Genomic DNA, 16096 nt, shown 5'->3' with positions numbered 1-16096 from the left:
TCTATATCATCCCCCTCATACTCTATCAGCATGTTAAATTATAATCAGAAGATTATTTCCTCTTTCTCAATGATTTTAACAGTCCTATACTGACTACTGTAACAAGTCTCTCTTCATTCAAAATCCTGCAGTCAATTACTCTACAATTACTCTACACTTACCCAATTACTCTACACTCCTAGCTCAATTTGCCGCATGTTTTCTTGTCAACTATGAAACTATTTTGTACAAATAATTCGAAACTGAACACCACAGTGTATGTGAAATAAATATTTCAAGAAGCAAAAAAAAAAAAAAATCATAAATAGAAGAACATAGTCAATGCCCAAACCCCTCCCATTCACATGCCTTCTACATATTTTTACATATCCCAGCATTCGTCCATTCAGTCATTCATTTAATACATATTGAGTGTGTCCTCTGTACAAGGCATTAACAAGATGTACTGAATTAAAAATAAATCACTGAAAATGGAAGCTAGTTTTTGTAGGTCCTGTGATGTGAAAACAGATTGTCTATGTGCCAAAATGATCCTTATTGAAGAACAATCTAAACAGGGGACGACAGCCCTGGCTGGGTAGCTCAGCTGGTTGGAGCATTGTCCCATACACCAAAAGGTTGTGGGTTCAGTCCTTGATTGGGACACACACCTAGGTTGTGGGTTTAAGGCCCAGTCCTGGTGCATATGGGAGGCAACTGATTGATGGTTCTCTCTCTCCCTCCCCCACCCCCCCAAATCAATGAACATATCCTCAGGTGAGGATTAAAAAAAATAAATGGAACTACACGACTTCAAAATTATTATACTGTATAGATGTGGCTTGGCAATCATTCAAATCCATTGTCTGCCATTTGAGGAACCCAACTATTTTAACTTAATTTTTTTTACAGGAGTGGAGAGCTGTTTCAGAGATTTCACATGGCAGAGGTAAGCAGCATTAACCAGTATAATTTTGTTTGTTATTAGACTATCAGTATGTACATATTTTATCTGTGCAGGTATAATCAGAACATTTCCAAGAAGCATCAGATGTGTTCAAGAAAACACTTAGGTGGGAAGCCAGTAAACTGTCCATTACATATAAATTTTTTTAACCTTGTATACCTCTTTTGCTTTAAGAAGCTGAAAGGTGCAACCTTCTCATTCCCAGCATGCTCTTGTACCTTGTATTGGCTTCTGAAATAACTATTGCAAAGCACTGCAGATGCTGAAAACCTGAAGCAGATATAGGCAACACTGAACCAAAAACCCACACTCCATACACAACATTTATCCAAATGCTAATACCTTTCCATCTCACCTAGGATAAACATGAAAATTTTGGGTAATTCAAAATATAATTAAATTGAAAAATTCCATCAGAACAGCCGTTTCACCTTAGGTGCTTACCCATTCCATTCTGGTTAACGTCAGGAGCCTTGCTATCTCTCCTCCAAATACAGACATTTTTCAGGAATGGAAGATAAATTTGTTTACACTGAGAAGCCTGATTTGTGCTGTGCTGCATCTGATGCCACCGCCAGGTGCACCCTCAACACCAAGGGCATGCCTCCATTCTGTATTTTTCCCCCATTCAGCTTCACTTGGTTTGTGACTTTTTTTAATTGGAACTTTCACTATTAAAATGTGGCTTGCTGAAAAATACAATGAATATTTTTCAGAATTCAGCACTTCAGCATTTTTTAAAGAAAAATTCCAATTACATGTTTATTTACCCAATTACTGAAAAGGAGGAGAGTAATCAATTTGTCTTTGCCAATGGAATGGATTTTTTGAGAAGATCCTTGAAAATATACAAAGTTAAAACTTGTTTAAAGTGCAGGCTTTGGAGTTCATCTATAAAATAAAGAGACTTAAAATAACTCATTAAATTATATGGATTGAAGAAAATAATGTTGTCAAGCATTTAGCACGGTGCCTAGAACATAAGTACTCCAAAAAAGTAAAGAAATGAAACTATAAATTTTACCTCAATGTTCAGAAATATAATCTCCATGGGTTAGTTACAACCATTTCCATTTCAGAAAATAACGAATTCTTGAGCCTTAAGTTTAGAATCATTGCTCCTCTAAAATCTGTCCTTCCTGTGTCTATTTGCTTCTCTGCTAGTATCTTCCAGGCATCCCTGCTGGGTACCGAAGGCCTTTGACCTTTCCCTCCTACGCTCCCAGCTTGTAGCATTTCTTTGCCTTTCAGTGGCCTCCCAAGTCTCGAGCTGTCATACTCCTGCCAGTCCTGCCAACTTCTCAAGCTCATTCTCTTCCAGAGGGCCTTCCAACACATTTGCACATGCACACATTTTCTCTTTTTTAGGAAGATTACAAACTTCTTGAGGGCAGAGATCACATTATTGTATTTCTCCCCTTAGGCTTAGAACTGGATTAGGCTTCAAAAATTTTTCATGTTAGACCACTATGGTAACTGAGGTTATGCCATACTTCCACCAACCCACAGATAAACCATCCTAAGCTTTCTATAAAAAGAGTTTTACCATCTATAATATAGGAATAATAAGACTAACTAACTTGGGACACATATATTCATAGTATGCAATATGAATTCTTCATACTATGCAAGTATCTGAGAGTCTTGGCTTATTATAAATGTTATAAAACATATAAATATATTTTTTAAAAGCACAGAAGTAGCTAAATGAGAAAATATAATGGAAACCTAAGAATAATATTTCTTACCTCCCCACTGTTTTCACCAAAAGAGACAGTCTCTATAAGAAAACTTTAAATGCTACTTAATTTTTATACACTATCTCCCTAATTCCAACGGCAATACTCTCTTTGTTCAAGTTTAATAAATTAACCTATATTCATATATACAAAGTTGAAATATTATTAAGTAACATAACACCGCTGATCTCAAAGCAGCATAAACCCATTTAAAATAACAAGTTTCTAAGCAGTACAAGAGAAAAAGTAAGTTCTCTGCAGACTGAGGTGTTATCTTTTATTTATCATTCAATGTATAACTTTTTGTAAAATATGCCAGTAAGAGTTCTAACCTAAACATAATTTTTTTGTCATTTCACGCATTCATCAAATGTATTCATTAGAAGATAATTTTTGAGCAACCTTCAAATAAACTGCTTTAATGTGAAAAATATATGTATACGCCAAAAAGAGACATGAAATAGGAAGATGCTTTTAAAATTAACTGAATGCAGAACAGTGACCATAATATAAACACTATTGCAAAGCACTGGAGTTAAATATGTGTATACGTTCATAAATAGAAACTTTTAATAAGTGCTGTCTATAGTTGTTATGAAAATCATGAACAATTAACCCTGACCAGAAACACTGAAAAAGTAACCTACATATAACATGTAAATACATGTTCACTTATGAGACACATTCATAGTTAATAAGTTTTTTAAAAAATTGACTTCATATATCATTTGAATAAAATGCAAAAGAGACAGAAATTCATACTAACTCGATATACTCTAACTTCTGGAAACCCCACTGGGGTGGTGGGGGTTCTAGTGGGTTCTGCTGGGGTTTATGAAGCCTGGTCAGCGGCAACCGCGCGGTGGTGAGACAGAGGTTAAGGGAAGCACGTGGGAGGGCAGGTTACCCTGAGGAGACTGAAGCACACAAGTATTTTTAGCCTGGAAATTAATTTTAAAATCAACAAACTTCCTAAAACAAAAGGAAAATAAACAAGCTGCTCTAATGAGTCTGAAGAAAAGCAGGTAGGGTCCACAAATACTCAGGATCATTCCTATTGTTGCCTTGTCAATACAAGTTTGAGCAGCCTTAAAAGGTGACAGACAAATGAAAGTAATTCCAGCAATAGAATGGAAAGAAACACAATATGGACAGTTGTCACTATAGGGAAACTGTGACGCAACCATTTAAAAGCAGTAACGTTTCCTCTACATCAAAATCAGAAAACTGGATACTAGATAGCTCAGGACTCCAACGCTAAAATCCTCAGAAATTATACTTTAGTCAAAAGAAAAGTTCTTGCTCCATTATTTTGACAGCATAATCAGGAATAAGGTTGCTGGCTTAAATCAGAATGCAGCATATATCTTGTTGCAGTAGAAATAACCTAATTTGCATGTGCACTGCTGAAAATAAAAAGAAAGGCTATAATGTAATGTCTAACTCTTTTGAGTTTACAATTGCTTCCCTTAGGCAATCATTCTTAGGCAAGAAGACCCCTATCATGTCTAAATTTCTGTATCTCACATAGATTTTTAAAAAGCTCTGGTGTTAATAAATTTTTTAGAAGTCAGGCAAAAGCATATACTAAAGAGAGTAATTTATTGCATGAAATTCTGTTATCAATCTAGGAATGATTTCAAGAACTATATGTTAATATGGAAGTTCTTGATAATACCTCCAAGTGCTGAGCCCCCACCCCTAATGAATTTGAATGTGCAGGTTTAGGTGAATGAGACCTCAATCACAATTAGCAAATAATATTTAAGGTGCTATTTTGCAATTTAGAAAAAACAGCCTTCTGTTTACTACTATGATTCCTTAAAGATAATCTGCTTTCATTAACAACAAAATGATGAACGGTCAGTATTTTTAAATTAATCAGAATAACCTTGTTCTAATGTAAATCATCTTCCCTTCTGATTACAGTGAAGAACAAATAACAATAATAATAAATGTCCCGGAGAGCGACTTCTCTATTACAATTCTGAAAGCAGAGGATCCTGCGTGAACACAGTGTTAAGAATTTTGGCACTGAACCCACTAGTACATTCTTGACAGTCTGATAAACTACTCTACTTTTCAAAAACATTATACGGATGATTCCAGCTACAATACAGATGAATGGAAATTTCTAAAGGTTTGTCTCTAACATACAATTGCCTTGCACAAGCTTATGTACCCTCACTCTCTCATTTAAAATAAATGCCTTAGCTTATTATTGTTCAAACCTTTAAGACCACATTCTGCACCAATACTAAAACAGCTTAACACTGCATTCCGAAAGAACCACAGATCACAGAGGCACAGATATCTTACCTGGGAAACCCCCTTGGACCATAGCTGTTCCAGTGTTCCTTCCCTTCAGGGTATCTGCATTCCTGTTAAACAGTCAATGCTGGAAGCAGCTCAAATCCTTACCAGATTCTGTCCTCTCTCTTCTGTCGACCTTGGGCCTATTTTTTTCCCCCTCAGATTTTATTCTCTGTAAGGGCAAGTTGTCAGTCTCTTTCTATCATGAGAAGCAATCAATTAAGCTAATTTCCAGCTGCTCCTCAAGCTAACAGTCACATCTGTCAGTAGGTAAAGGCTGCCTGGGAAAGTATGCCGGGAGAAGCAAAATCCCTGCTTCCCAACATCTGACCCTCAGATGCTTTGCGCTGCCGACTCTGGCATCCAGTTACCCTGCGAGCATCAGGATGATAGCTCAATTCCAGAGCAGGAGGCAAGATAAACAAAACCATTTATTTTGTGGCCCGCTTCAATTAATATCATTTTAATGACCCAATTTTCCTGCTGAGAAATACTTCGTCACATTAATTGCATCTTTCTAATGCAGATTAAAAGGAAACAGCAGTTGATTTTAGACTGTCCGGAGTGAGTGGAACCGTCATGAACTTACTCTCTCCTTATTCCTCACAGCATTCAATCATTTTTATAACAAAGAAACTGGTGAGCCACATTAAACATGCAGCATCCCCTAGCAAGATTCATTTGTGTCTCACTAACATTCTAAACATGCAGTAGAGATCCTACTTAAGCTGAATCCTACTGAAGTCAAGTCTTCAAGGTAGGTTTTAGGGGGAAAATTATGAAGAAAAAACCCCAGAAGCTTTAGAGAAATCACTAGAGGAATGGCTGAGGTTTCTTAAACTTCATTTTAAAAGCTACATTGCATCTCCTACCCTGCCCCACACAAGACCTCAATATATTCATATACTCAGAACCCACTGCAATTACTTCAGAATTACCTTTCTATCACTTACTACAGTATTATCTGAGCTTTCTTTGTAAACTGTAGAAAAATTAGTCATCTATCTGATCACTGATCATATATAAAAATGTCAAGAACACCTGACCATAATTTAAATGCTGCTCAAAAGATCTTAACAATACAATTTTTTTCTTGTTTATAGTTGTAATAAATACATTTCAAACTATATTGGGGGCTGAAGGTTTGGAAGTTTTCAAAATGAAAAACCCACTAAAATAAAATGATCACCAATAGCCAAGTACAGGGAAAAAAAGAGAATTTTACTTATTTTACTTAATTATAAAGATGAAAAAGGATAATTATAGGCAATGAGAAAAAATTTACATAAAATTTAAAACTTAAACGTTAGCCTTTATTTCTTAACATTGCCCCTATTTTGCACAATCAACGAGAGAGAGAAAATAAATTCATGTTGTTGGATAAAATGAACATAGAAATACAGCTAAAAGTCACTACTGAATGCTTATTTGATGTGAACATTCTTAATATTCTTTAAATCTTAGTAATAATTGCTGTTGATTGTAGTGACATCTATTGGCAAGGTAGAGATCAACTACAGGGTCCACAATAAAAAAATTTTTTTAACCAAAAATACTACTAGTTGCTCAATAAATCTTCATCAAGCATGAGTCTAATATTTAAGTCATTTATCCGTTTTGAGTTTATTCTTGTGTGTGGTGGAGGAAGATGATCTAGTTTCATTTTTTTGCACATATGTCCAATATTCCCAGCACCATTTATTGAATAAACTATCTTTAGCTCATTGTATGTTTTTGCACCTTTTTCAAATATTAATTAATATAGGCCTGGGTTTATTTCTGGGCTCTCTATTCTGTTCCATTGATCTATACTCCTGTTTTTAATGCCCATACCAGGCTATTTTAATTACTATGGCTTTTTAGCATAGTTTGATATTAGGTAGCATGATTCCTCCAACTTTGTTCTTCTTTCTCAAAATTGATGTTACTTATTCAGGTCTTTCATGGTTTGATATGAATTTTTGGAATATTTGTTTTAGTTCTGTGACATACATCATTGGTATCTTGATAGGAATTGCATTAAATCTATAGATTGCTTTGGGTAGACATTTTAATGATGTTAATTCTTCTTATCCATGAACACAATATGCTTGTTTTTTAAAATTATATTTTATTGATTATGCTGTTAAAGTTGTCCCAATTTTACCCCTTTGCCCCCTCCACCCAGCATCCCCCACTCCCTCAGGCAATCCCTACATCATTGTTCATGTCCATAGATCATGCGTGCAAGTTTTTTGGCTACTGCACTTCCTGTACTCTACTTTACCTCCCCAAGGCTATTCTGTTACTGCCTATTTGTGCTTCTTAATCTCTTCACTTTTTCACCTATTCTCTCAATCCCCTGTTATCTAGCAGCCACCAAACTATTTTCTGTATCTAGGATTCTGTTTCTGTTCTCCTTGTTTGTTTAGTTTGTTTCTTAGGTTCAATTGTTGATAGATATGTATTTATTGCCATTTTATTGTTCATATTTTTTACTTTCTTTTTCTTAAATAAGTCCCTTTAGAATTTCATACAACAATCGTTTGGTGATGAACTCCTTTAATTTTTTCTAGTCTGGGAAGCTCTTTATCTGCCCTTTAATTCTAAATGATTGCTTTATTGGGTAGAGCAATCTTGGCTGTAGGTCCCTGATTTTCATGACTTTGAATATTTATTGCCAATACCTTCTAACCTGCAAAGTTTCTTTTGAGAAATCAGCTGACAGTCTTATGGTAACTCTCCTGTTGAAAACTAACTAATTTTCCCTTGCTGCTTTTAAGATTCTTTCTTATCTTTAAATTTTGGCATTTTAGTTATTTTGTGTCTTGGAGTGGGCCTCTTTGCATCCATCCTGTTTGGGACTCTATGTGCTTTTTGGACTTGCATGTCTATTTCCTTCAACAAATTAGGGAAGTTTTCTTTAATTTTTTTTAATAGGTTCCCAATTTCTTGTTCTTTCTCTTCTCCTTACAGCACCCCTATGATGTGAATGTTGGAATGCTTGATGTTGCCCCAGAGGCTTCTTACACTATCCTTGTTTTCTTGGATATTTTTTCTTCTTCTTGTTCTGACTGGTTGTTTTTTAACCTCCTTATGTTCCAAATCATTGATGTGACTCTCAGTTTCATTCACTTTACTACTGTTTCCCTGTAAATTGTTCTTTATTTCAATTAGTGTCTCCTTTGTTTCTGACTGGATCTTTTTTATGTTGTTGAGGTCCTCCCTAGTTCCTTGAACATCTTTATAACCAGTGTTTTGAACTCTGCATCTGATAAATTGCTACCTCCATTTTGTTAAGTTCTTTTTCTGGAGTTTTGATCTGTTCTTTCATTTGGGCCACGTGTCTTTGTTTCCTCATTTTGACGGTCTCCCTGTGTTTGTTTCTATGTATTAGGTAGAGCTGCTATGACTTCCTGGTTTGGTAGAGTGGCCTAATGTAGTAGGTGTCCTATAGGGTCCAGTGGCACAGCCTCCCTACCACCCAAAGTGGGTACTCGAGGTGTGCTCTTTGTGTAGGCTGAGTACACCCTCCTCTTGTAGTTGAGCTTTGATTGCTCTTAGCAGGTCAATGGGAGGGATTTACCCAGGCTAGTCAGCTGCAAGGACTGACCACCAACCAACCAACGGCCATCAACCTCCATCCTCTGTGGAGGATAGCTGTGCAGGGGCAGGGTGGCGGTGCTCCAACATGGTCTGTAGCTGTCCATTGGGTGCTCTGGGGTTTCCTGGGTGGTGCAGGCCAAGGTCAGCCTCCACCTGCGTTTTGCCCGGGGCTACCCTGCCTAAGCTATAAAACAATCTGAGAAGGTTGCTGCTTGTGCTGGGCTTGGAGATTCCCAGGCAAAGCCAATCTGTGGATCTAGGCTGGCTGCTGCTAGTGCCAGGCCTGGGGCCACCAAGCAAGAGGTTTGGGGGTACGGGGCTCCTTGAGGCTGTCTGCTGTTGTTTGAGAGGATTTAAGAAGTTATGAAGCATGAGCCAAGACCAATCATTCATATGGAAAAGGAGCCTGGGTGGGCCCATACGTTGGGTGGGACAGAGTCTCTAGGGATCTCCTAGGTGGGGCAAACAGTGTTAGCCAGGTTGATGGAGTCTCAAATAAGGCACCAGCCTGCCCGCTCTGTGGTTCTGTGGAGGGAGGGCTCAGAAGGACAATGGTCTCTGCCATACTTTCTCTCTGGGAGAAAGCTGTGCCCCAGCTTCTGCCTTGATGCCAGACACTTCAGTTTCTTCTTCTATGCCACTGGTGCCTTTCAAGCCATTACCCTGGTGCTTGAGCTCAGAGGGAGTGAGTCTGAGTACGTGTGCATGGTTTCTTTAAGGGGAACTGTCTGGGACTCCAGAAGTTTCTTTCACTGACTCAATTCCTGATGCTTTTTGCAGCCCTAGGTTATGGGGACTTACCTTTCTAGTAGTAGGACCCTGGGCTGGGGGCCTGGTGTGGGGCTGGGTCTCCTTGCTCCTGAGTTATCCCTCCTGAAATTTTATCCACCACATGTGGATGTGGGACCAGTGCATTCTGTGTCTCCACCCCACCTACCAGTCTGCATGGACATGGTTCTTTTAACTCTGTAGTTGTCGGACTTCCACTCAACTTGATTTCTGATGGTTCTGAGTGATGTTTGTTCCATAGTTTGGTTAATTTTGATGTGGTTGTATGAAGAGGCGAGCTGTGTTTACCTACACCTCCACATTGCCTAGAACTCCTTTTGGGATTGTTTTCTTAGTTTCCCTTGTGATAGTTCATTATTGGCATATAAAAATGCAACTTCTATTTATTTTGTATCCTGCTACTTTACTGAATTTATTCATCAGTTCTAGTAGTAACTGGTGGACTCTTTGGGATTTTCTATGTACAATGTCATGTCACCTGCAAATAATGATAATTTTAGTTCTTCCTTTCCTATTGGGATGACTTTTATGTTTTCTTGTCTGATTGCTGTAGCTAGGACTTCCAGTACTATGTTGAACAAGAATGGTGACAGCAGACATCCCTGCCTTATCCCCAATCTTAAGGGAAATGCTTGTAGTTTTTGCCCATTGAGTATGATTTTGCCATGGGTTTGTTATATGTGGCCTTTATAACATTATGGTATGTTCCCTCTATGCCCATTTTTTCTGAGAATTTTTATTATAAATGGGTGCTAGATTTTATCAAGATGGTGGAAAAAGCTTGTTTCTTGAAATAGGACTGTAATGCTATGAATTTCCCTCTTAGGACTGCTTTCACAGTGTCCCATAGATTTTAGGTTTTTATGTTGTCATTTTCATTTGTTTCAAGGTATCTTTTGATTTTTTTTTGATCTCATTGTTAACATATTCATTGTTTAGTAATATGTTATTTAGCTTTCATGTCTTTGTATATTTTTCAGGGTTTATTTCTATGTTATTGATTGCTAGTTTCATACCATTATTGTCAGAGAATATGCTTGATATGATTTCAGTTTTCTTAAATTTATTGAGACTTGTTTTGTGTCCTAACGTGGTTTATCCTAGAAAATGTTCCATGTGCACTTGAAAAAATTGTATACTCTGATACTTTGGTTTAAAATTCTCTGAAGATATCAATTAAATCCATCTGATTTAGTGTGTCATGTAAGGCCATTGTTTCCTTGTTGACTTTCTGTCTCGAAGATCTATCCACTGATGTCAACGGGGTGTGAAAATTCCCTATTTTCACTATATTTCTGTTGATCTATACACCTTTATGTCCATCAAGATTTGCTTTACATACTTAGGCATGCATATGTTGGGTGCAGAAATGTTTACAAGAGGTATATCCTCTTGTTGGATTACTCCCTTTATCATTATGTAGTGACCTTCTTTGTGTTTTACTATAGCCTTGGTTTTAAAGTCTATTTTGTCAGATAAGTATTGCTACCCTGGTTTTTTTTTTTTCTCATTTCCATTGGCATAAAATATCTTTTTTCTTCCCTTTACTTTAAGTCTCTGTGTATATTTTGATCTGAGGTGGGTCTCCTGTAGATAGCATATGTATGGGTCTTGTTTTCCTATCCATTCAGCTACCCTATGTCTTTTGATTCGAGCATTTAAGCCCTTTACATTTAAAGTGATTATTGATAGGTACATATTTTTTGCCATTTTATTCTTTGTAACTATGTTTCTCTGTTTTCTTTCCTTTTTTTCCTCCTCCTTCTATAAGACCATTAACATTTATTGTAATACTGGCTTGGTGATGAAGAACTCCTTTAGGTTTTTTGTTGTTTTTTTTTTTGGCCTAAGAAACTCTTTATTTCTCCTTCAATTTTAAATGATAGCCTTGCTAGGTAGTCTTGGTCATAGGTCCTTGCTTTTTGTCACTTTGAATATTTCATGCCAATCTCTTCTGGCCTGAAATGTTTCTGTTGAGAAATCAGCTGATAGTCTTATGGGAACATCCTTGTAGGTAACTGTCTTTCACTTGATGCTTTTAAGATTCTCTCTTTGTCTTTAACTTTTGACATTTTAACTATGATGTATATTGGTGTGGTCCTCTTTGGTTTCATCTTGTTTGGGATTCTGAGCTTCCTGGACTTGTGTGTCTTTTTCCTTCACCAGGTTAAAGAAGTTTTCAGCCATTACTTCTTCAAGTAAGTTCTTGATATTTTGCTTTCTATCTTTTCCTTCTGGTACCCCTATGATGAGGATGTTGTTACACTTCACGTTGTCCCAAAGGCCCTTTAAACTATTTTCGTTTTTAAATATTATTTTTCTTTTTGCTGCTCTGATTGGGAGTTTTTTGCTACCTTGTCCTCTAAATCAGTGATTTGATCATTTCCTTCATCCAACCCACTGTTTATTCCTTCTAGTGTATTCTTCATTTGAGATATTGTAGTCTTCATTTCTGACTGGCCTTTTTTAATGGTTTCTATATCCTTTTCCATGTTGTTGAAGTTCTAAGTTCCTTGAAATTCCCACTAAGATTCCTCCAAAATTGGTAAATTGCTTGTCTCCATTTCGTTTAGCTCTTTTTTCTGGGGATTTCTTCTGTTTTTTTCATTTGGGGCATGTTTCTTTGTCTCCTCATTTTAGCTGCTTCTTTGTGTTTGTTTCTATGCGCTATTAGGTAGATCTGCTATGTCTACCCTCTTGGTAGAGTGATCTTATGTAGTAGGTGTCCTGTGAGACCCAGTAGCAAGGTATCCTTGATCACCGGAGCTGGGTGTTCAGCTGAGCTGAGTGGGTATTGTGTGCCTTCCTGTTGTAATTGAGTCTTGATTGCTACTAGCCCATTTGTGCATTGGGTTGACCATCAGATGGGCTGACTGTATCAACTCCAAACACAGTGTACAAGCTGCTATGCAGGTGCTGAACACATGAGGCAGAATTTACCTCAGCAGGGTCTGTTGCCTGCTGAGATCTCACTTTGGATATGCCACTTGTGAAGCTTATTGGATCCTGCCCTGATGTTGTCCAAAACTGTCCACTGGGTGTGTTGGTAGTGGCGCCTCTTGGGAGAGACTCTGGTGCAGTTCAATGTCAGACTTTGCCTGTTGACTGACCCTGGGTAACCTATTTGGAGCTACAAAGCAATCCACAGTTAGCAGCTGCCTCTGCTGGTCCTGGGTATGTGCAGGAAGGACCAACCTGAGCACCTAGGCTGGCTGTTACTAGCACTGAGCCTGAGGATAGGGCAGCAAAAGGCCCAAGACATCCCAAGACCTGCCTCTGCCTCCAGCTGCCTGTTAGACCCAGCCACTGAAGGAGGATGTAGGTTCTCAGTGAGTCACCAGTTAAGGGCATATGGTGTTCACCAGGTTGATATAGGTTCAAACTCAGTGCCAAGGTTGCATCTGAGGTCACTCAGTGAAAGTCCCAGCGTACACCAAGGCCAGCTGCCACCCACTTTTGTTGTGGGGCAGGGTCTCAGAGAGTCATCAAGGTAAGGCCAACAGAGTTTCTCAGGCCCAAACAGACCAAGATTTGGCTGTGTGAAAGGAAGTCACTGCACCAATCAGGCATGCAAGGGAAAAATGGCCCTCATCCTAGAGCCACACAACTCAGTCTGTACCAGATTCTGCTGGGAGCCCAAGCTCATCAGGGTGGGGGCACTGGGAGCCAGGAGGGCTAGTGGATCTCCTGTGAGTATAAATCAGTGCCCTTCATGAATCCTATTAATTTTGTGAATGTGTCTGTGCATATGTGCAAATACAGATGTACATGTGATCTGGGGACTCTGGGATGAGTACTGTGCTCTGCCTATTTTATGGCATCAAAGTACTACTGACTAGATAACCTTCAATCACTTTGCACCTACTTCTGCCATAGTAATGGCTTTTAAGTATGGTAAGTATAGATGATAGTACAGGCTCTGAAGTCAGAGTGCTTGGGTTTAATCTCCATTTGCCTATTTACTAGCTCTGTTAAGTTTGGATATATTTCTTAATTTCACTGAGCTCGTTTATTTTTTTGTAAAATTAGAGACGTCACAAAGTCAGTATGTTGACTGACCTAATAACATATGTGAAGCCTTGGTATGTGGAGACCAGAGAGTTTACTAGTCATCACAATCCCTAATTAAGCTCTTTCAATGTTTCCCCCCCCCCCCCTCTAATTCTCACAACAATCCTATGAGGCAAGTTATAGTAAGACACCCCTTCCTCCTCTTATGGATAAGAAAGTGTGATCCAGGAAGAGGTTAAGTAACTTGTCCATGAATTCACAACTAAGTAGTAGAACTAGGATTAGAATGTAGTCTTAGTCACATGCCCACACAAAGTTTCCAAAGAACTATGCAAATATGGGCATTCTAGCATCCCAGAAATTATGAATAATCAATAAGCTATCTCCTCTCTGCTGCAGCTGTCCTAATAGCGATATCCAAACATGGAATTATATTACACATGTGCACACATATTCAGTCGTATCCAGCATATGTGGATCTCCAATAGAGGTTGAAAACCAAGGTGCCTTAGTACATTTATCAAAATTTGTTCCCATGCATTTGTATCCTCCTTTCCAGACCCGTGGCCCCACCCAGAAAAAGGGAGCTATATTATTAATTTCCTAGCAGACTCACTCAGTTAACATTGTTAGTAAAAAGCAGTTGGCTTTCAACAAAGATTTGATGAATAAAGAGAATAATGCATGAGAAGGGGCTCTGTAAAATCACAAAATATAAACCCAACTTTTATCAAGTCAACTAAATAATTATAAATTTATGTGTTTATTTAAACATTTAATATTATAGTTAGAAAAATATAAAGTTATAAAGCCAAAGTAACAATAACATTAACAATAATAAGAGCTATAACACTTATTGAAGGTTCACTATATGTCAGGCTAAAGGTCTTATCATCTTATTTTAATCCTCACAACAACCCTGTGAAATAAATCCCATTATTTTCATAGAAGAGGGTATGCTTAAGATCACACACTAGAAGTGCAACTCTATCAATTTCTACATTAAACTCCTTTTCTGTATATAAAAAGTATTTTTAAAGAATGATACAGTATATATGTTTATACACATACATTTGTGTACACACACACACACACACACACATTTCACAAACCAAAAAATCCTCCATTTAAACATAAAATCCTGTGGGTTTTTGTATAGTCACAAATTGTGCACCCATCATCATAATCTAATTTTAGAACCTTCTTTTCATCCTCCAAAGAATTTCCATACAAACAGCGATCAGATCTAACTACATATACTTTACATGCATAAAATACAAATTCTTTTAAATAAAGCCTTGAAATAAATATATATATGGATGTATATTTGATATAGCTAATGCAAAAGAAAATCATGAGAGGAATTCTAAAGAAAATATGATGTTGCATTGGCAACATCACCATCTATTTGAGTAGGGTAAGTAATCAAGAACTGACACCCAATTCTAGTTAGTGTGGATCAAATGCAATTCCAGGGACTTCTTAGCATTTTTGTATTCATAACCAAATAGTAAGGCCAGGATGGAATGTAGGTGAAATAGTGTTCAACTGAGGTGCCTTTGATAGTCATTCTAATATCATATTAGTGTCAAAGAGAAACACTTAGGAAAATAAAGTCACAAAAGTTAAGGAGAATGTCATTTTTCTCTATCAGCATGATATATTCATGCACATTTCCTAAAACCACAGAGCATTGCATTTGATAATTTACAACGATCATTAAAGCAAAATTTAATGATTTCTGCACCCACTTCGAACAATACAAAGGAACTCACTGTTGGTAAATGCATATTCTTCTTCATTTCCATCACTGTCATCAGATGGAGCTTTGTAAGGAGGTGGCAGTTTCATTGGAGGTGGAGCAGTTCCTTGCCTCTGAAGATGCAAAATTTGAGAGAAGGGTAAATGGCTTTTGCAAAACCCTCTTCTTCAAAGACAAACAGGATAAAAAGGTAATCTGCATCCAACTTCAGTCATATCATGAAGATTATAAAACAAATGCAATTTATTTTCTTATGTTTATATGAAAGTGACTCTGTGATGTCAGCACACCAATACAGAAAACAGGAATGAAAGCACACCTCTTAAGACTATCGACCTACCCAGAGGAGTGCATTCCTTTCCCCAGTAAGAAAGTCGATTATATTGAGTTCAGCTCAATTTTCTCTGTTACTAAACCAAGTAATTCAAATGAAAGACATTTCAAAATTAAATCTAAGTGTAAAAACTACAACACTATATTAACTCTACTATTATTTAAACTTTTTATTCAATTGTAGAAGATACAGATTTCATTCTTAAAAACATACTTGAAATGAAATACCAAGATTTTCTAACTGAAAATATATTCATTTATAATTTATAGATAGTCAACACACATTTCAAAGTTTTTAAAAAGAAAGAAATCTTTATGATGAATACATTTTTTATGTCTCTGTAAGTAATCTTTAAATTTACATGCCAAATGATACAACACATCAATATTTGGTTCAAACATTTAATTAAAGCAGAATAAAACTCTATGATCATGTTACCTTCGTAGAATGTAGACATTTTCTTGAATAATGGAAAAAATAAAACATGCCAGACTTTACAGAGAGATCCAAGTTGCAAAAGAATAGGAGCATATACACCCAAAGACTCCACCAATTCCAAAACAACCGGATTAACATTTGTTTTGCTACAGGATTTCAACAAAGTACATTCAATTATG

The 16096-nt window shown here is 37.1% G+C and overlaps 1 protein-coding gene across 4 annotated transcripts in view; it reads right to left on the bottom strand.

The window, feature by feature from the left end:
* PATJ (PATJ crumbs cell polarity complex component) overlaps positions 1-16096 on the bottom strand; it is a 295047-nt gene that overhangs the window by 150388 nt on the left and 128563 nt on the right. For all 4 annotated transcript variants that reach the window (XM_054574004.1, XM_054574021.1, XM_054574012.1 and 1 more), the window contains exon 26: positions 15159-15258. In XM_054574004.1, coding sequence (XP_054429979.1) covers positions 15159-15258 — 100 coding nt within the window. The remainder of the gene's footprint in view (positions 1-15158; positions 15259-16096) is intronic.

Source organism: Pteronotus mesoamericanus, unplaced genomic scaffold, assembly GCF_021234165.1.
Source record: "Pteronotus mesoamericanus isolate MK-2021 breed Mesoamerican mustached bat unplaced genomic scaffold, CSHL_Meso_final contig_105, whole genome shotgun sequence".
NCBI classification, from domain to species: Eukaryota; Metazoa; Chordata; class Mammalia; order Chiroptera; family Mormoopidae; genus Pteronotus; species Pteronotus mesoamericanus.
The sequence above is the reverse complement of the archived record's forward strand: the minus strand, read 5'-3'. Positions and strand labels throughout refer to the sequence as shown.